Raw genomic sequence first — 20,369 nt, forward strand, 5'->3', positions numbered from 1 at the left:
ATTAGGTGTCATTTTTGAAGTGAATTGATTGAACTATCTATGAATACTTAAAAACTGAACAATATTGACTCAAGCACTAACCGCACAGAAAAACAAACTTAATCACTGGTACATCGTTCGCACTCAGCTACGATGGCCAGCATTGCTGACACGAAATCCAATGTTGACTGAAGTTGCCAATCATAACTCATTCTCACTGATTGTATATTTTGTTTAAATGTTGCCGCCGCCGCCAGTCGGTTGCACTCCCCGGTTAGTTACACGGTAGTCAGCAGTTCTGCGGTGCTGTTCTGGATGTCATGTTTGCAGCCAACATCACGACACGGTACGACAGAACAAGAAGTGCAAACGTACACACCGCACAGCTTCATTTATCCAATCGAGTTTTATTTTGTTTCGTAACACCGATCAATAGTGGTTGCTTTCGGACAACTTAATGGAAAGCTTGTTTTTTCAAACCATCTCGTATTTCTACGCAGTTGGTTTTCAACTTTACTTATTGCAATTTTGCTAACTAAGGCAAATGAATAATGTATGTTGGTTATTCTGTGAGTGAAACGTTTACAAACAATAGCATGATTTGAAACGCTTTCACCTTGACGATTTTTAAAACCGATAATAAATCTGTATTTTGGATATATATTTCAATTTTACTCCTACCAGCAAGGATCAAGCACTGCTTCACAACGCGAGAACTCTTTTATTTGTATCAAACAATAAATCTGCCATGACTACGTATTCCAACAATTTAACTAACATTTAAATGAAAAAGAAATCAACATCTCCTAAAACGGAAATCTACTCACGCAAAACTACACACAAGTCATCGTAATTTAACCTTCTATTAGCTATTCGCTCTGGAGCAACTGAAATAGCGTTCAGCGCAATAAAACAAGTCCCAAATAGTTTCAACAAACATTCTACCCATTAACCCAACCACGTGACGCGAATGTGATGCTTTAACAATCAAGTATCAAGGAGTTTGTTCCTGTTTCCCTATGTGTGATTTTTTACATGAGCCTTTGCTTCTGCATTAATAACTTGGCTAGTGTATTCCTCAACCTAGTTCTCGGTATGGTACGATAGAAAATTAAATAAATATCCTCGTGACTCGATTTATTTGACTAACTTCTATCTATCGGTTTAGTTTTCTTCTGCTTCATCATCTTCTTTTTCTTTTCTTTAGCCTCTATCACCCAATCCGCCACCATGCACATTAGTTTGTAAGCTTTTATGTATCGTTAGTTTAAATGGTTTACCTTGTTTATTATACATGTTAACTTTGAGCACATTTTAATGTTTCGTTCTTTCATTGCGTGTGTATTCTGTTTTTCCGTGTAGTCAATTGCTTTTTATGCGTTTGTGTTTATGATTCTGAAATACTTCCTTCCTCTCCTTGTTACAGTTTGTTTATGTTTTTGTTTCCACTGATTGTATTATAGTTAGGATTAATGAGTTTTTGTTTAGAGTAATTTTATATTTAATAGCGCCACAGAAACAACAGTCAGGGCATCGGTTCAGAGTTTTTGTAGTTTGAATTGGTTGTATTTACAATTCCTTACGCCTCTTCGTGACTGAGTTTATTTGTTTACCTGCATGTGTTTAACAACTGAACTGTGAAATTATACAGTACAAACCACACACACGCACACACATAAGTTGCTTTGCTTGGGTCAGATTAGCTTCTAAATCAAAGAAAAAAAATTCTAGTTAAGAAAACATATTCTTTTAGTTTATAGTCAACTTGAAAGAAAAGAGTACAAGAAACTGTTTGTGAGTAGAAAATGTCGAAAAAATACATTGTTGAAATAATTCTTTGTTTGTAGATGTTCCTTGATGCCTTTATTATGTTGTGTGTAGTCGAGTGGTACTATGTATGTAGCATGTAACTTTATAATTTCACATTTGTGTTTCACATACGCCCCTCTTCCCCTTCCCTCCACGACCAGGATTGTGATTGCCTACGGAATTTCATCAATTGTACAGTTCCATTAGTAACCAATAATTATTTTTATCGCCTTTTTCCTGTCAAACGTGTGATTCACTATTGCCCAGCTTGCTTGCCAGTTTTGTTTATTTGTTCGTTTTGTTTGTTTGTTTGTTTGTTTTTTTGTTAACTATGAGAAGTGTTTCTGTTTACTTTTTTATTTTGTTTGTAAAGTATCAAAGTCTCGTGACATGAGTTAATGCCGACGGGAAGTTATCCGGTTCTGGGCTACCCTAGTCAGGAGTTCGTGGTACCTAGGAAGTCTTGAAAGTGGCAGACCCGCCGAAGTTTTACGAACCGTTCACAGGTTGTTTTGCCGCCTCTCCACGTACCAAGGAGGATTCCGGATGCTTATAACGGAATGTCAGTGGTGCAATGGAAGAAGTTGTACATCAACGAGTGGCGAACCTCTTTTTCATAAGTATCCCCACTCGCAGGACATCGAGTAGGGTAGGTGCAGATTTGCGGTTATCTTTTTTTCCAAACTGTCACGCTGTCTCGTTAGTACTGTCTATATGATAAGTGTTAAGCTAGTATGTTGCGCACCCTTCCGGCCCGGAGTGGGCGCCGTTTGATCGCTCAAACACAGTGTTGCAATATTTCACCAACCTTTTTGATGAGTCCAGCCCTTGCACGCTTGTTTGAGTGCGCGGTGGCGTACGCAGCTGATACAAATTCTAACTACGGTTACATTTAGCTGTTGTAGGAAAAAAGTTACTTCATACCACACGCTTTGCAGTGTTCTGTCCCTATATGTATACGTGCCCTCACCTGCCCGCTTCGCTGCGGATCTGTGTACGGGTGCATCTGTGTGTCGATGTGTGCAGCGCTGTAACAAAAGTCCCAAACCCATTTGCTATCGGACCGCCTCCCGGTTTTACTTTTGCTAATATAAAATACATACACATGTCACTATAGCCATACTTAAGTACCGTTATTTCGACTTAGCTAGTTCGGCTGAGTAAAAAATGTTTATCTAACAGTACAATAGGATGTATTAACTTGTCTGTGGGTTCAGCAGTGAGTGTCCCGGTTTTGGCCTGCTGCGTTCGATGCAATTTTCTTCCACCCATCGTCCCCATCCCCACAAAATGGTGGCCTTTTATGTGTGGCTTTTTTTATTTGTTTTTTTTTTTTGCTTGCAATCCATTGCTGACTTTTCCTAAAGCTACACACTGTTTGAATTTACAGGTCCTGAAAGAATGCAGGTCGCCGTACCTTCATAGGGGTTACGTCAGTTTTTAATTTTTTTGTTTTGTTTTGATTATTTCACTCATACGCAGTTGGAAGGAGGAACGCTTGTCCCCTTCCCGGGCATAGACCGATGACGCCATCATCGGCGCCCAGGAATATGACTTTCTTCTGTAATTTTGCTACACTTACTGGCCGCGGTTTTTAAAATGCTTACCGATTTATACAACTTTCCCGCCCTTCTCAAACGTATTGCCCGTTTGAAGATGCGAATGAATGTCACTATGAATGTAATGCTGGGTGAATGATTATTTATAAGTGCATATACTATGTACTAACGCTTCGCAAGTGGTACGCCTCCCATTCGGCGTCCATCGCACGGGGAACATGCATGGTATGCTTCTCTATCGTCTCCTACTGCCTCAGCACTTCCTATTGGCTGTCGCCCTGCAAACGTTGCACATCTTCGTTAGGTTGCATGTGTTTTGGTTTTTTCATTTATATGATCGGGAATTTTGGTAGAATTTCCTGTAGTTAAGACACTTCATTATCAGACCAATTCATGCTGATTGTTTTTATTTTTTATTTTCTCATTAATTCCATCGTCGATTACACTAGATTGCGATAGGAGTCTACGCGCACACCAGTACCGTGCTCCTCTCTTGCTTTTTTATTTGCCCCTCCCCCGTCCTGCCTGTCGGTGTGGAACCAAAAGAGTTTCCCGGTGAACCACCTTAGGTGGACGAGAAAAACATAATCCACTAAAACAACTGCCTCCCAGAACAATGTCCATCGCCCCCGTTCGGTTCTCGATGTCGTTCCATCGTCACTTTCACGCCTTCCCTTATTTCGTTTAACTAGAACTCAACCTATAACAAACGCTAACCCTCTGCGGTCAACGGAGCTGTACAAAGGGATAAAGCAACAATTCTCCGGATTGCTCGCGCCACCCCGAAACGATCGAAACGGAATATGTTGGCAAACTCTAGCCAACAGGCATGCTTTTACATCGTTAAAAAATTGTTTATTTAGCTAAACTAGTACAAAACGTTGCTACTTGTTTTCACGGCTTGCACTCTGAGACGCGAACTTGGGGTAAGCAGTTGAAAGTTATAGTGTGTGTGTGTTAGTGCCGCGAGTGTCACATTTTTTTTAAAAATATTTCCCAACCCTTGTCTCCTCCGGGGATTGTTACTCTTGTGTGTTTCTCTACGTATAATGTGCACGGAACAATAAAACCTTCGAAACGGTTGGTGGAGTGGTGAATTCGTGGCCCAACATTTCGAAAGCCAACTAACTTGGTGCCAGAACTCGATCGTAGAACACGCGGGGAGCTCGAACGGACCGAGACCCTCCGAAGAAGAGCAATCGAATATAAGTGTATGCCGTCCCATAACGAAGGTGTTTATATGTATAAAAATAAACTACAAGATGTTCAAATCCGTCGGGCCGCTGTGTGACAGCCAGATGGCTTGATTAAACTGTAACGATCTTGGGAAGATCACAACACCCCTTTTGCTGCGGTGGCAAGAGGGCGGCCATTTGCAGTTTCCTTTCGGGGTTAAATTTTACTACTTATTATCGCCTGCACAACACATCGCCGTGTCTTGTAGAACGTGCGCCATGAAAACGACTCCATCTCTATCTCTTTATCGCTTCTTCACGTCAAGTGTCTTATTTCCTTAGAGTGCGGAACCATTAGCTCGGAGAAACTACTGCTCCTTCACGGGGCTTCACATTTCTACCCTTAATTCTCATTCGCTTCCCCCGTGGGATGCAATTAACGTCGAGAGCTCGCAACTTCCAATGAGTTGGCGGTTGGCACTCTCGAGTAAATTAAAAGCAACAAAACAAACAACCTAAAAAGTCCACACTTTCATCACTTCTGCGGTCGGTTTTGGCGCCTCCGCTAGCGCTCGCTCTCTCTATCTTTCTCTCTCTCTCTCTCTATCCCAGTACGATACTTTATAAACGAGCGGACTGCACGATGCCCCCGTTTTCATTAACCTTAATTTGATTGTTATTGACACTTGCTTGCTGGCGAACGCTGGCGAACGCTCCGTTGCTGCATGGGGATTCGTTACGGGAGACTGGGAGCCACGAGGACTAGGACATTTCTTGTCTTCCCTTTGCCTTAATGTCCCAATCGACGCTGATTTGCATAAAAAGAATCGAAAGCATCCGTCCGTCGCATTCGCGTGAGTAAATGTGTTTGTCGAGCGAGTTGCTTATCCCGATCGGGATCGGTTAAAGGATGCACCAGGGAGCGACCCGCTACCGCATCAGGCTCCCTCGTACCCTTATATCGCCCGTCCTCCCCTATCCCCCTGCATACCCTTACACTAACATTAACGAATGTGACAGTAACAAAAGTGTAACTCACGTAGATAAGATCTATCGGAGACCGGCGAGGGCGTTTCACTGGAGCAGACCACGCTAACCGTGGCCATTTCGTTGTCTATTGTACGTGTGTGCATTTGTGTCAGTGTGTGCGAGTGTTGACGTTTCCGGATGGTAGCGGTTTTGCGGTGTTGTTTTGGTTTGGCTGTTTTGTTTGACTTTCCCCTGCTGGGGGGTAGGAACGCGACTTGATTAGCGTTTAGTGGTCATCCTCATTGACCAGGGTTCGCATCCAGTTCAGAATGTACTTCCAAACGGCGGATGCGAACCCGGGCGGATGCTATACATTCTCGCTGCCCATTTTGAGCAGCTCCATCTTCTTCTTGGCGATCTTCGAGTACATCGCGTCGATCGGTTGCGTGGTGTCGTAGAGGCTCGGGGCCTGCAGGATGATGAGCGCCGTGCCCATCACGCACGCTATCGTGAATATCCAGAGAAACAGGCGGTCGAGCACGAGCGCCACGTATTTCCAGTCTTCTTCTATCTGCAGGGAAAAAAATAAGCAAGCAACAGAGGGGGTCGGGTTATTATTTTTCACAAATACCTAGCTTTTTCCTCGTTCCTGCTTTAGAATTACTTTATTGTATCTGAAATCTAATACTAATTATCGTAAAACAAACACTAGCTAAATAATTAAATGAACTACGTCACGTGAATTTTTTCAATGTTCGAGATCACGAAAGATTACATTGGATTAAAGATAGGTCGGAAGATTTTAAAGTTCAAGTTTTATTGTCCAAAATGGTTTTATGAAACTGCCATAAGACTTTCCTCCACAAAACAAATATGTAATCTCAGTTCAGGAATTCAAAACAAATCTTAAAACATATTTCAATAGAGAATGTGGGTACATTATAAATCCCCAAGACGAAACTAAGAGCCAATAACTTCAAGCCTCAGAAGTATTGATATATTTGGTTTAATCTGTATGTTTAACTTATATTATTTTAGAGAGGCATTTATGTTTTTTTTGCAAAATATTCATACATTTTGAAGAATTAAAACGCAAATTATTTTTATAATATAAAATAAACCAGGCAGTAAAATCAAAATCATATTTCGTATGCCATGAATTTTGTTCACCTGCTTTCATGAGTTGTTCTTCAAATTTGTTTAAATTCAGTAGATTATTTTCTTTTAGCTATTTTTTTCTTATTACTCGACAAATCGTTTAGCATGAGAAAAAAGACAATCTAACAAGCTTTTTTATTTACTAGTTTGTTGGACATTATGTGACCTTTGTGAACATATTGTATTTGCACTTGGCATAGCATAGCATGTAAGGAAAATTAAATTAATTACATATTTAGTTAAAATTGAATGGCATTAAGTAAACAGATAAGATAAAAACCAATTTTTCGTGATCAGTTAAAATAATGACATATTAATGAAGCATAGTTTTCGCAGTTGTAACTTACACTTTCGAACTTATCCTTATTCCTAACGTGCTGCGCGACGAATCGCGAGGCCTCGATGGTTTTCTCCATTTCGCGCAGCAGCGGCTTCTCGAAGGTCGGGCTGAGATCGCCGCAGCAGGTCGGGCTCATGTCCCCGTTGCCGGTCGGGCTGAACAGATCGTCGTCCCCGCCCGGCAGTGGCAGTGCTGGCAGCGGCGGCTCGCCGAAGCATGGTCCGACGCCGCCCGACGCGGCCACATCGAACCGGGATGGTGGCAGTGCTACAGAACAACGGACACCGGAAACGTTGGTTAGAAATCAGATCATGCCAACAGTTGCTGCATGCAAGTGGCCAAGGGAACCTACCGGGGATGTCAAAGTCCGTGGCGTACTCCTTCCCGCAGAAGCCGACATACTTCTCCACATCCGGCGGCACCTGGAACACGTCCGTCAGCACGTCGGTTGGCGTTTGATCTTCGTTCTCGGATGGATCGTCGTCCTTCTTGGGCCGCTCTATGCATAAAACCTTAGGCAGTAGTTCTATAAAAACTCGATGCACCCACGGTGCCATCTTGTGCGTAACGGGTGACCTGGCGAGGGCAAAGTAAAAAGCGGTAGTCGTTAACATCCTGGCCGGGATGTGGATCCGTCCCGCCGTTTGCTCACCTAAAATTAACGTTCAGTACGGCGATCGTGACGACGACCGACAGCGTGACGAGCATCATCGTGAACAGCAGATACTTGCCGAGCAGCGGCACCGTAAGCGACGTCGGAGGAATGATTTCAGCAAGCAGCAGAAAAAACACGGTGAGCGAGAGCAGTATACTTATACATAATGATATCTTCTCGCCGGAGTCACTCGGCAAATAAAACACCAGCACGGAAAGGAACGATATCCCAACGCAAGGTATGATTAAGTTTACGGTGTAGAAAAGTGTCTTTCGCCTTAACGTTATGTTAAATATAATATCCGGATATGGTTCTTCACAACAACTATAAAATTTTTCATTCCTAACGGCAGGCACCTTCATAATGTCCCATTCAACTGATATATAGTAATCTTGCAGATCGATGCCGATGTCGATGTTGTCCGAGTCCGGTGTCTGCTGGAGATGCCGAAGGTCGACCTGTGGGAGAGGGAGGGTGGCACCATGAGATGGATAGATGGGGGGAGGGGAAAATCGAATGTCAATATTGGCGAGAGCCACTCGACACTTACCATGTAACCATCGTATGTCCAGGATCCGAATTTCATAAAGCATGTTTGCTCGTCAAATGGAAAATACTCAACATCGATTTCACAAAATGATTTATAAATGGCAGGTGGTTTCCATACTACTTTACCCGTATGATGTAAAATTGCTTTTGTCATTATTGTCACCTCATAGTTACCGTCCGCACTGGAGTCCGTACGCGCGTGGAGAGGAAGAGAGTGAAAGAGTGAACATTTTATGAAAAACGGGGTTAAAATGTGGAAGGCTTTTCCCGGCTTGATGAGTTTGTCAGTGTCACAAAGGCACACAGGACACGCACACATTCGGCCGGTGGATGGCGTGGCCTCTAGTGGTGCTTGAAAAACTCCACCATTCGGAACTCTTGTAACGCCTGGCTTTTGCCAAGAGAGAGTCTGGATGGAAATTCACACCGGTTGCACCATCGCCCGGGCATCGTTCACCTGTCAGTGACCGGTGCCGACGACGGGCTTTTCCCATAAATCAACTACTTTCCCACGACCCACCGACGACACAAAAACGCCATCCTTAACCCATCCCCTCGAGCCCGGGTTCCCGCATCGAGAACGACAAATCGACACTTACTTATTATACAACACTATATCTGGCAGCCAAATGTGTTCGGATGGGACGTGAAGGGTGTCCACGCCGCCGTAATCATCTGGATTCCATTTGAGCTTGTAATCGTTCCATTCCTGCGAAGCAAAGCGAAGGCAAGAGGGCGGGAAAAGATGTGAGTGTTTGGCGAAGGCACAGTCAGCGTTTGTCAGGCGCAGACACACAAATAGGCGCGCATTAGGAGCGCAAATGGGTTCGATTAATCTTTTGCAGTAACCAGGGGCGCCTATTTCCAATTCACAGCACTAAGTGGGATTTTGGGACACATGCAAGGGAAAGTCAATTATTTAGGCATATCGTAGTCGTTGAGCAGCTGGCAGGTGGAGCTTTCAATTTGTCCATCTATTTTACATGTTTTCGGTGAAAATGTTTTACTCGTAACTAAAGGAGAAAATTTTACGTTTTTAACGTTAAGATTGAGTTGAGTGGGGTTTCAGCGGAAGACAAACTAATTGTGCTATTCATTACATTGATAAATTCGGAAAGAACAAACCCAATTTTTAACTAGCAATATGTTTTTAAAAGCATGGAAGTTTTTATAAACAAGCAATATAAGCATGAAGCGATAACAAATAAAAATGATTTCTTTTAATTGAATACGAGCATTCGCAAAACTGAAGTTGACGTGAAAAGAAGTCCACATGTGATAATTTAAAATTATATATCAACAGTAAAATTAAATAAAGATAGAATTTTACGAGTTAAGCAATTTTTCATCTTTTCATCATAATGAAAAGGGTAAAACAGCTATAAGTTTTCACTGTTCTCGGCGACTATAGAATAAAAGCTACAATTAAAGCTCTAATCAAAAAGCGACGTTTCCAGAAGGCAACAAATTATTTTAAGAAACAATGTTCTTGCATGGATCACAGAAATGGGAGACCGGAAGACGTATGATCTAGGATGCAATTGTTGTAGTAAATGGAGAATCGATCATTTTCATCACAGTTTAAAACTCTTAGTCTTCGATTTGAGCAAATAGAAAAATCAAATACGAATACGCAAAGAATTGTTTTTCCCTTTTCCAACATATAGCTCTATAATGTTATTATTGTTGTTATTTATTCTTTCTTATTCTTTATATTCTTTAACTCCTGAACAAAACAACAAGACTGTTGCAAATCGTTTTACGCGAAAGTAAATGTTGGTCGCTTGTAGATGCGCCACAAATTTAGTGCTTTATTTGGCGATCGATTTACAACTTGAATGGTGTTTGCCTTTAGAATTATCCCGCTTTTATACTCCTACCTTGGGTAGGCGTAATCCTTAATCGGTGTAATCGGTGTAACTACATCGTAGTTTGCGCCGGCTTGTTGACGAATGTCAGCAGTGTCAACCTTGCCTTGTTTCCATTCGTGACATTACATAACCTCTAGATGTATTATTTTGTCTGTTATATGTATCTATCGTATTTATATATATTTATAGTATTTGTATATATTTATAGCCACTCGATGTACCTGCATTTTCTGCAAAGTCTAAAATCCGCCCCGTGCAAGATTTTACTTTCCCTTTTTTCGTTTGTTATTTAGTTTTAGTTTTAACATTAAACTTAAGGAAAACTCAAAGAACTTAGAAGAAAATATTAAACTAAAATCCCACAGGGCGAACATTGTTAAATATAGATGAAATGAAATGAAATTTAAAAATAAAACCTCGAGCGTTCTTGCTTTGCAAACTTTAAAAAGTATACGTTGTCATCAACATGGAGATTATTTGAAACAATTCCAGCCCTTTTTCCATTTTCATCAGATTACTCTTTAGTTAAAATAATATAAACGCAAGAAATAATGATAATGCTTAATTGGCTCTCATTATTCAGTACAGTATTCTTATTTTTCTCAACTAGACACCAAGGTAAGACACAAACATTCCAATCTTATTGGCAAAGTATAGACGATATTTCGATATTTCTCCCTACTATCAAACGCAGTGTGGCTAATTCGCTATTGATCCTTGATTTATTTCAAATTCTCTTTTGTCGAAGGCATTTCGGCACCCTTCGGACGTTTTGTCGTATCAGTTTGAAAGTAAAGTCGCACTAATGACTTTATGCATTCATGCTGCTAGATTACCTCTGTTATCTTATGCCTTCACGAGACACCTCTCTGACGCTTAAAGCGGAGCGTGCTAGCCGAACCCGCAGCTACACAGCGTAACCGTTGTCAACCAGATCTGGGAGCTTTCATGTGGTCACCGGTCTTACTGCCGGTGACAGCTCAATTATGAATTGTTTGTGCCACTGCACGCGGTTGACTCTTGTGTTTAGCATCCCGAGCTCGGGAGATCAATGCGATGGAGACTCGAAGGATCTCCAAGCAGTAGTGCATGCCGTCGGATTGGGAAGCAGTTGGAGAGAAGAAAATTAAACGTCAAGTAGCGGGGAGCAGTTGCAAAGGCAAGCCACAAGTCGAGGTAAAGAAGGTTCCTCTTCGGTTGAACGAAGCAGCTGATTGACGTTGCTGCGGTTGCCTTCCGGTCGCGCCGGAAGTGATCAACCGCAAACGAGTGAACCGGAATCGATCGCATTTACCTACGCCATGAGTCCCAGTTGCCAACTGTGGCCACTATGGGCGGCATGCATGTGTTCGTCGAAAGCCGGGATCACGATGTCAACCGCCGAACGCCAATGGATGAGCATTTTCAGGACTTGGGACATCTGCAGCCATCTCCCAACCGATTCGACGTAATGCAGCGTAACGGCGAGTGGACGGAAACAGTGAACCATCAACGGCAACGGTCCGTGCAATGGCGCGAACGGAACGAGTTCCCCGGGAGTCCCACGCACTTTTGGCTCCGCTTCCCGTTTATGATGGCAGCTGTTCCCGTTTCACTGTGCCTCGAACCCAAACAAACAAACCACGGCGGGCTGAGAGGAATCGCCCGGCGGACTCGTAAATTTGTGCAATGTTTACTGTTGCGACCCTTGCGGTCGTGCTGTTGTGCTGCATTGGCATGCGTCCGCTGGTCGACGGGCATGGCTCGAGTTTGCTGAACGGTTGTTTGCCGAAGCGGTAAGGCTCCGGGGTCGAGGCTAACGACACCGGATGGGCGCTGTTTATTGCATTTTAATGGCTTGCAGCCCGTTCGGATCGCTTTTCGGTATCATTCATGTACTTACTCGCCTCCCCGCCGACCCCCATTTAACACCACCGCCTTTTGTCGATTGGCCTGATGGCGTTCGGAAGCCTGCGTCATGTATTTTATTTGCCATCCGCCATTGTCTTTACCCGTTCCCTCGAGCATTATGTTTTTGGGTACACTTTTAATTTTTTTTTCCATCCCTACCATGTAACATCGGCCCACCACCCAGTGCGTGATCATTACGGGATGATGCGTTTTTCTCTCAACCCCCGTCCGAGTAACGCTTACAAAATTATATTTTGGCACAATAGTGTTTGAGCCTTTAAATTGCGCAAACGACGAACCGAACTGCTTTGGGCCTCGCTGTACGTATCGAACTGCAGTTAAAGGCTTTTTTATCGTTTGTTTGATATTTGAATGTTTGCCATTAATTTTGATGGTATATGTGTGTGCTCTTTATAGTCCGGTTGACCTGCGATAGCTTCCTAGAAAGCGTTGCGTTTCTGGAACGGAGCCAAAAGTTCCAACAAAGCGTTGATGCACAAACGTTTATTGCAGGGTTAGGCATCATTGATAAATGAAATGAATACATATGAAAAAGGTTACCTATTTGTAATTGAATGGGAGATCTATTTACAAACAACTATACGGTACACTTTCAAAATGAGAAATTCAAGCGCTTGAAGAACAACCTCAACTTTTACACTTCCTGAACTAGAAATTATGGAGATAATTCATTAAGAGGCATAATACGTTGAACATCTGATCAAAATTTGTTTGATCTGCGAAACTGTGTTACTTTTCTGCACACGTAGGGTACTCATTTCACTATTTTTTCGTGTTTAAAAATATTTTTGTATAACATCAGCCCTTCATTCTCGTCCCTTTTTCCTCAAAACATTTGCAACTTTTATGTTCATGGGCGAGTTATTTATCCGAACTGTAATCTAGAATTCACAAAATCTGGTTCAAGTCAATAAAATATTTGATTTTTTCTTTTACAACTTATTCAAATTGCTTTTAAAATCTTTTGAAAGTTTAAGTAATAAACAAAGATTAATTGATAACATGTCGCATAATTTTTTTTCCGAAAATTTCATGTTAAACTGTCCTAGCATAATGAAGCTCATCTTTATTCTGTTGAAGTATTTACATGTTGTCAAACCCTCAAAGCAAACTAACAACGAAATAACCTTTGGAGTGGTCAAATAAATATATTTAGATTAAACCGTATTTCTACTTTACCTACTGAACTTATACTCAAAATTTAAAACTAGCAACCAGAGAATGAGTTCATATTTACCTAAACTTAAATTTTCCTAACGGAAGAGATAACTTTCACCGAACATTACCGGTTGCCTAGTAATTTGAATGACAATCGGTTGCCGCGTGTTGTCAATTCTTTTAATAAACAGTGTGAACTCCCACCAGTTGATGTTTGTTTTTCTTCCAGTTCTTCAGTTCGTAATGCGGGACAAGAACAAATGTGTTCACACTTGCTGTCAGTCACGAACCGTTCTTCCTCAGCTCGAAATGTTTTTTGGACGAACGATTTTCGTCGGGTTGCTGATGGCAGTGTTCCTGTGCCGTGAGTTGGAAGGTTGGAGGAATGAGACCTCTTCATCGACCAGCCAACAGCGTGTATTGTCTAGAAAGAAACGATTCTTGTTGTTTCCTCCGGGAGCTAATTTTATTGTAATCAATAATTCTGTGATCTAAGCTAAACGCTACGAACTCGAATCATTGATAAAGTATATCGTTCGTAGGTTACCATATCTGGAGGTAAAGGGTCCATGTTCTCGACACCGCGAGGTTACAACCTGGTGGGCGAAATGGACATGTACCACCCACTGCCAGACTACCTGTACCACGCGACCTCTCTCCGGCTGGGAACGGTAGCAATGTACCCCAGTGAAACCACGACTACGCCAAAACCGTCCACTACGCTGTCCTCAGCTCACGAGCTCTCGGAGCAGGAAGTGAACCAATATCTAGCAAAGCACCCGAACACATGGGTTCCACCCAGCTGGAGCAATGATCGGACCGACTGGGCACCCATCCACTACGCACCCACCAGTACGGCCCAAAAGCCTCTCTACTCGGTGCGTCCCGGTGCGTACCAATGGTGGAAAAGCAAACTGTGGGAGACAACCGGAAACGATCGGCTGTACTATCACAACCCATCATCCATCAGGCGGGTGCGATCGCTGGCGAAGGGTAAAGTGCTCGACGAAGGTGACGAGGAACTATCCTTCTGGGCCGCGGCCGACCATCTCAACATTAGTCACCACCGTGGGTGGGAACATTTCCATCACTATCGAGACCGGCGCAGCCTCTACGACCACCTCGAGACGACGATCCCTAGCTTGTGAGTTGTCTGTCGGCAAGAAAAATCACCTTCCCAGTCACTGGGCTCTACCCCTTTTCCGTTCGTGTCTATTTCAGCTTCGGCTTCCACATGAAGGAGTGCTTGCTGCGTTCGATTTGCGAGGCACGCAACCTTCTACCACCCAAGGGACGGTCGATGACGGTTGATATACTGCGGGTCATTTTCACGTGAGCATCTTGCCGACGGAGCAGTCTATATTTCATTTGCCGGACGAATTTATTCCATCTGTCTCCGCTTCGTCCCGTTTCTTAGATACCCTTTAAAGGACGGACTTTTGGACGATTACAGCCGGATGATGCGAGCGACGAATCCCAACTGTCGGGATTTATTCTTCGAAGGATGTCCGCTGAGCATTTTGCAGCTGATACTTTTTGGCAAGTTTGAATTGTGAGACATTTCGAGTAAAAGTTAACGTGCCAATGCAAGAACGTGTCCAGCGTGTTAAGCACGCACACGAGTCTGTCATTCTTAGTCAAATAAAATTTGCGCATAAATAAAGAGCAATCAAAAGCAGTCAAGCATGACCATTCACGAACGATTTACAAACATAAGAAGGGAATGGGAAAAAGTTTTGAGAAAGGCAAATAGTTTCCTTCGCCTCCATCGGCGCAATATGCCAAAGTAAACTTACCTGTTCTACCCACACGTTTGTTGTCATAATTTGATTTTTAAGATTCTGAAAAGACAGGAATAAAAAGAGAACGTCGTGAGAGAAAGGTTCACTGCGATGGTGATTCGTTTTGGGAGATCTCCAGCTCTACCGAAGATATATTTGCGTAATATTGCCCGCAGTGCACATAAAAATGAGGGGGAGTAGGAAGGTCGAACGGGACGAAAATGGTCTTAGTTTGCGGACGACCGGCGAGCCAAAAAGTTCGGTCGCCTTCGATCGACACGAAGTTTGGTTTTGGTAAATTTCTTTATAATTCACTTTCCAATCATTAGCATACAAATTGACGAACTCCAATTGGAGGACGGTTGGAATGTTTTCACCGCCCGAGACGGATTGGGTTTTGGGGCTACGGTATTCGGTAGTAAATCAATCCCCGAACTACCACACTACTCTCCCACGCTCGTCCCGGACCGGTTTCGCACGTGGCAAAGGTTTGGTAGAAAAAAACCAAAAGAAACACCGGAGACTTTCCCGCTCTCGAGCAATCGAGTGGATCGAATTCGAAAGGGCTTAATTTATTCGAGCATTCGGAACGGTCGGTGTCTTTTGGCTTCTAAAGTGAGGAAAAATCGAGAAAGTTTGCGGCAAGGCAGGCACGGGTCAGCAGAGGTGAAATGAAAGAAAATTCCTCCCAAGGATGAGTGCGTTACTAAAGTGGGAAGGACTTTCCAATTTGTTTTCTCGGTGCAGTGTAAGTGACAGCGAAACAAAAAAGAAATGTTCCAGAAGATGGACTCGCAACGTCAAGAATGAATAATACAATTGTTTGGGAAAAAGTTTAATAATCCTCGCAAGTAAATAAGATCATCCAAGGGATTCTTATTTTATTTTAGTTGTTAAATGAACACGTCGCCAATTTTTATTTAAATTGGATACTTTAACAAACTTCACACGAACTCTCAACGGACCTTGAAATACAATTCTACATCTGATAAAAATTGTATGGTTTCTTCTTAGTGAACAACGCAGGGTAAGAAAATTTGTGAAAAAAATGTTGGATCGAACGTCGCCCGCTTTCCTTTAGTCCTTTTCAATCTTATTAACTTTTTTAAGTGGTTGTTTTCACTTGATAGCTTCCCATTTCCCAGGAACCAATAAGGCCACGCGAGCCGTGATCGGCGCAATGAAAATTGGTGCGAAAACAAACGGGTCTAGAAACGATGCAATTTCTTTACTTTACAAACCCAAAATGGCATTAAAACATGCTTTCCCACCCTGCGCCGACCGGGTTTTTTTTTCGTCTTCTGCCCTCCCCGCGCACGGAGAGAGCGCAAAGCGAGGGACCGTAAATTACTTTTATGCATGCATCGCACATCAAAAGCGAACCGAAGCACATCCCGCGTCCGAACATTCCAGCGACCGGTTGCGGTGAAGTGCCCCATCAAATGGTGGAAGATTTTCGTATTTTATTGAACACTTTGCCGCCGTCCCAGGGTGCGCGCGGAAAGGGCAATCTGTTGACCGCCCGACGAACCGGAAGCATCCGATCGATCTACACCCCCCCAACCTCTTCCGTCCCCCGTCTCCGACGGTGGGGAAAATTGAACAGGACCCAGCGGAATAGCGCAAAAGGCGAATAGCCATCGATGGAAAACGGCAGATGAAGCGGAATTCTGCTGCCATAGAGGAGACATATTATAGCAGCGATGAGTTTGCGGTTCGGAGCGGCTGCACGTAAAGCAGGATCCAGGAAGGGTGCGGCCCCGGGAGAGCTGACCGAAAAGACCGACGGAACAGGGAACAGCAGTATGGGTTAGTGAAAAAAACGGAATGAAAGCAAAACCTCCCTTCCGTTTATGGTCGGCAGGCCATTCGTAAGGAGAAGGCTTTCGCTTCGGTAACACGAACTACGGTGGAAATGCCTGGCGGATTGATTTGCAAATCAAATCACCGGCGATGGTTTTTAAAATTTATAAGATATTGAGCATCGACGGTGGTTGGGACGCGGTTGGAAGTAGGTCTGATCCACTCGGGACGGCTTCGGTATCGACCGTCGATAACGACCGGTTGGCGAGCGAGCGGACCTTCGGGGGAATTGAGCCCTGGGAAGGAAAGGCTGGGAAAATCGGCTCATCGGCAGCTGGGCTCAGCAATAATAAACCGTCCCCGACGAAGCGGGGTGACAATGATGCCGAAGTAATCCGGAATTGTTGCCCGGGTTTCGCTCCTTGCGACACTTTAGAATTTATTCCTTCGCCAGCTGTCGACGATTGCCATCTCGCAAAACTCCTGACGGCTGGACACGATGTTCAGTCCTTGTTTGGTGTTTTGTTTTGTCCACTCCAAAAACCAAGGGACGCGCTTGGGCAGCACAAACAGTGCGAACTCGATAAACGTTGCATCGTAAACCGTTCGGACGCGGGTTTGTTATTGACAAAGCAACATTTTTAGTAGGGGTCAGTAGTATTCTAGGTTTCATTCTGTTTTTGAACAATTTTAAACAAATCACCTTGCTTAAAATGCTTTTGGTGTTTTTGTGTGGTCTCAAGAATATTTGTTGTTGCTTTAGTACTCAGTTCCTAAAGTCAAGAGAATGATATTATTCGAACTATTTTTACAAAATTAATCAAGAAAGAAATTTATTTTCCACACACCGAAAAAGGGACTTCTGTCTAGACGCTAAACAGTGGATTCGACTTTGATGTAGCTTGCCATCCATAGAAGAACTTGGCCTCTCTCCAAGGAGAGTAGTAGTGACATATTCCACAACGATAGATTGAAAATTGTTGGCCTGCTGATTTTATATCGAGAACTATCAAACTAAAGAAACGAAGTAACGGTTTGTTCATCGAGTATCGTTGAACTAAAAACATCGGAAAACTAAACTAAAATAATTCCGTAATGACTATGAAGGGTAATGGTAGCAACAGTGGCTTATATCACTCACAATATGATGTGTAAACTACATCAAAAAATGTCAAAAACTCAAAATTTTACAGATTTATAGAAACCATGTTTGAAACACCATTATTCTTCTGAAAAACATGTATTTTTACCGTAACTATCATTTTTGATAGCCAGCTGTCATTAGTTTTAAATCGTTTTGACCTATAAATGATGAAAATGCAACATATGCTATCATTGAAAAATAATTCTTTGGGAAGCTAAGTATATGCTTGACCTTCGAAAACCGTCGGTTTGATAAATGTTATAAACAAATTTTATTACAAAAGATGTGTACTAAAAAATGTGTTCATAACGCTTGACAGTCAACGTACTAATAATGGTGGTATGGTTCCTACAGTTGTGGTATAGTGTACCAATAGTAATGGTAGTACAGAAAACTACGGATAAGACTGATTATATTTTAACTGTATTTGCATTTCTGTTTAACCAATGCATCTTGGTCATAGAGCAATGCATTAGCCTCATAGACCACTGCATTTTGCAGTGATTTACAGGCTTCAGGAAATCTGTAGGAAACTAGGGTCCGCGACAGAAAGATAGAAAATTGACCTATAAGTTTTGAACACTCCGTAGAAGATCAAAAAACATTTTATACTCAAACAAATTTCGCTATTGTATTTATTTTGTCGTAGAGCTATGGTTTTATTCCAATACAACTACTATTGGTACTATCAACACTATGACAGTACTTACCCCAAAAGATTTTCCGAAAATTTTAATGTTTCTAACATCAAGATTTTTGTTTGCTGCTACTTCTCACTTCCGAAAAACAGTTATCTAAAATGTAATTAAATTGACTATTCGATGCACAAGGAAATTCGTGCCATTGTTGAGTCATTTCTTAACCCTCATACATGCACGTCCTGTTCAGTTTTTCCACTTCCAAAAGAGTGTGCTGATCAATTACCAGCTCTTCGTACAACGGATGTAGCAGAAGACCCGGTGTAAAAGTCAACCAGAGTTCCTCCATCGAACCGAGGTACGAAACAAAAGCAAGCATCAAACTTTGTCCATGGCAATATCGGTACCATCTGTTACTCATCCGAACGGTCCGCGCCGGTATATGTGTCCGATTTGTACGCCCGGATCCAGTTTCCCATCGGTTTCGCTCGAGAGTTGGTACGCTCGAGAGGAGCGTAATTATTTTTAATGTCCATACTTAAAAACTAAACTTTGCCACCCTCTAATTAATTACTCGTTTCACTTAATGAGGGAAGCTTCCTTGCCTGGCTGGCTTGACCATGGGTGGGTCTTTACCGGACAATGACGTAAGCCGAACGGGCATTCGGGCTTCACAACCTCCTCGTGAAGACCCCTTACAGCTTCCGTTCTATGATGTTCGGTGAAAAAATGTAGACAAAGGTGCGGAACGGGAAAAAAAGCCGAACCACTACGACGACGGAACCGTCAGCGTAACCAAGAGTAAGTTGCATGAAAAATAATGCTGTCCATTCAGCCGAATCGACTGGACGTTCACCGGATCTCCGGATGCCGAATTTCCTGGGATCCAGTTCCCATAGCTTATATTACGCTAATGATGATGAATCGCTAGATACAGCTGCACTAGAATTCCCTGGCAAGTATCTTGAGTAATGGGGAGACCAGCAGGCGCCTGTAACGGGTCCGCAGCACGCACTGTCTCTTTCGCTTGCCGCCTCAGGTGCTACCGTCGTAATTTCCCCTTTCAGCAAAGTATCCTGTTGGTCCAACGGAAAACTTACCACATCAATCAACTGGGAGAGTCGTAGACCCATTTTGACTGTCAGACGATCGGAGTTGTTGCCCACGGGCCGTATCAGTCGGTTGTAGTTGCTCAGCAGGTCGTCATATAAACGCTTTGAGTCAGGGTTGGCCAGGCCGGTAGCAAATTGTAACGCTATGAACACAGCCGTGAGTAGCACGCTCCCCATCTTAGGCCAGGTCCACCCCTAGAAAGAGAGTTAGAATGAGGAAAAATATAGTGTCTTGCATAAAGGCATGCTACCAGTCAATAAACGTGACAATAAGAATTAGATTGTTGATGTAGAAGTCAAATTAACAGGTGTAGCTAAATGAACATCTAGGAAATACAACTCTTAAAATACAATTTCTTAAAACAATATGAAATCATGTAAAATTTATGAAATTCTGTGGTGTCCTGGAGAATTTGTTTATAATAAATATAGACTTTTTCATTATTCAAATGCAGTAATAATAATCGCGCTGTTTAAATCGACTGATGGAAAAATGTGTACAGTAAAGCATAGTTTCAGTTTTATTATCAAGACAAAACCACATGAATTTCGTTTAACCCGTTCTTTAGCACCTTGCAGAACTCGCAATGAAAATTGGCTCAAATTTGCTTTTATTTTTATTTATTTTAAACGAAAAGAGCAGTTATTATGCATAACAAGTAAAAACCAGTGTGACTTAACAAGAAGCAACACGTTGGAGGAATAGTCGAACCTCGTATGTCATAGAAACTTGGATTATTGTGAGTTTTTTGTTGCGC

At 42.7% G+C, this 20,369-nt stretch overlaps 1 protein-coding gene across 4 annotated transcripts; it reads right to left on the minus strand.

The window, feature by feature from the left end:
- Positions 1-5,858: 5,858 nt before the first annotated feature.
- On the minus strand, positions 5,859-19,788 carry LOC131285464 (acetylcholine receptor subunit alpha-like 1). 4 transcript variants are annotated; one of them, XM_058314321.1, is made up of 8 exons: positions 19,600-19,788; positions 14,930-14,974; positions 8,793-8,902; positions 8,195-8,375; positions 7,642-8,102; positions 7,342-7,565; positions 6,997-7,256; positions 5,859-6,062 (listed from the first exon to the last, which is right to left on the minus strand). In XM_058314321.1, the coding sequence occupies exons 1-8, from the start codon at positions 19,786-19,788 to the stop codon at positions 5,859-5,861; spliced, it is 1,674 nt and encodes a 557-aa protein (XP_058170304.1). The 4 variants fall into 4 exon arrangements, with proteins under 4 accessions (XP_058170304.1, XP_058170305.1, XP_058170306.1 ...); XM_058314322.1 differs by having other exon boundaries at positions 5,859-6,058; positions 6,993-7,256; XM_058314323.1 differs by having other exon boundaries at positions 6,997-7,194; positions 7,322-7,565.
- Positions 19,789-20,369: the final 581 nt, after the last annotated feature.

This window comes from Anopheles ziemanni, chromosome 3 (genome assembly GCF_943734765.1).
Source record: "Anopheles ziemanni chromosome 3, idAnoZiCoDA_A2_x.2, whole genome shotgun sequence".
Taxonomy (NCBI): Eukaryota; Metazoa; Arthropoda; class Insecta; order Diptera; family Culicidae; genus Anopheles; species Anopheles ziemanni.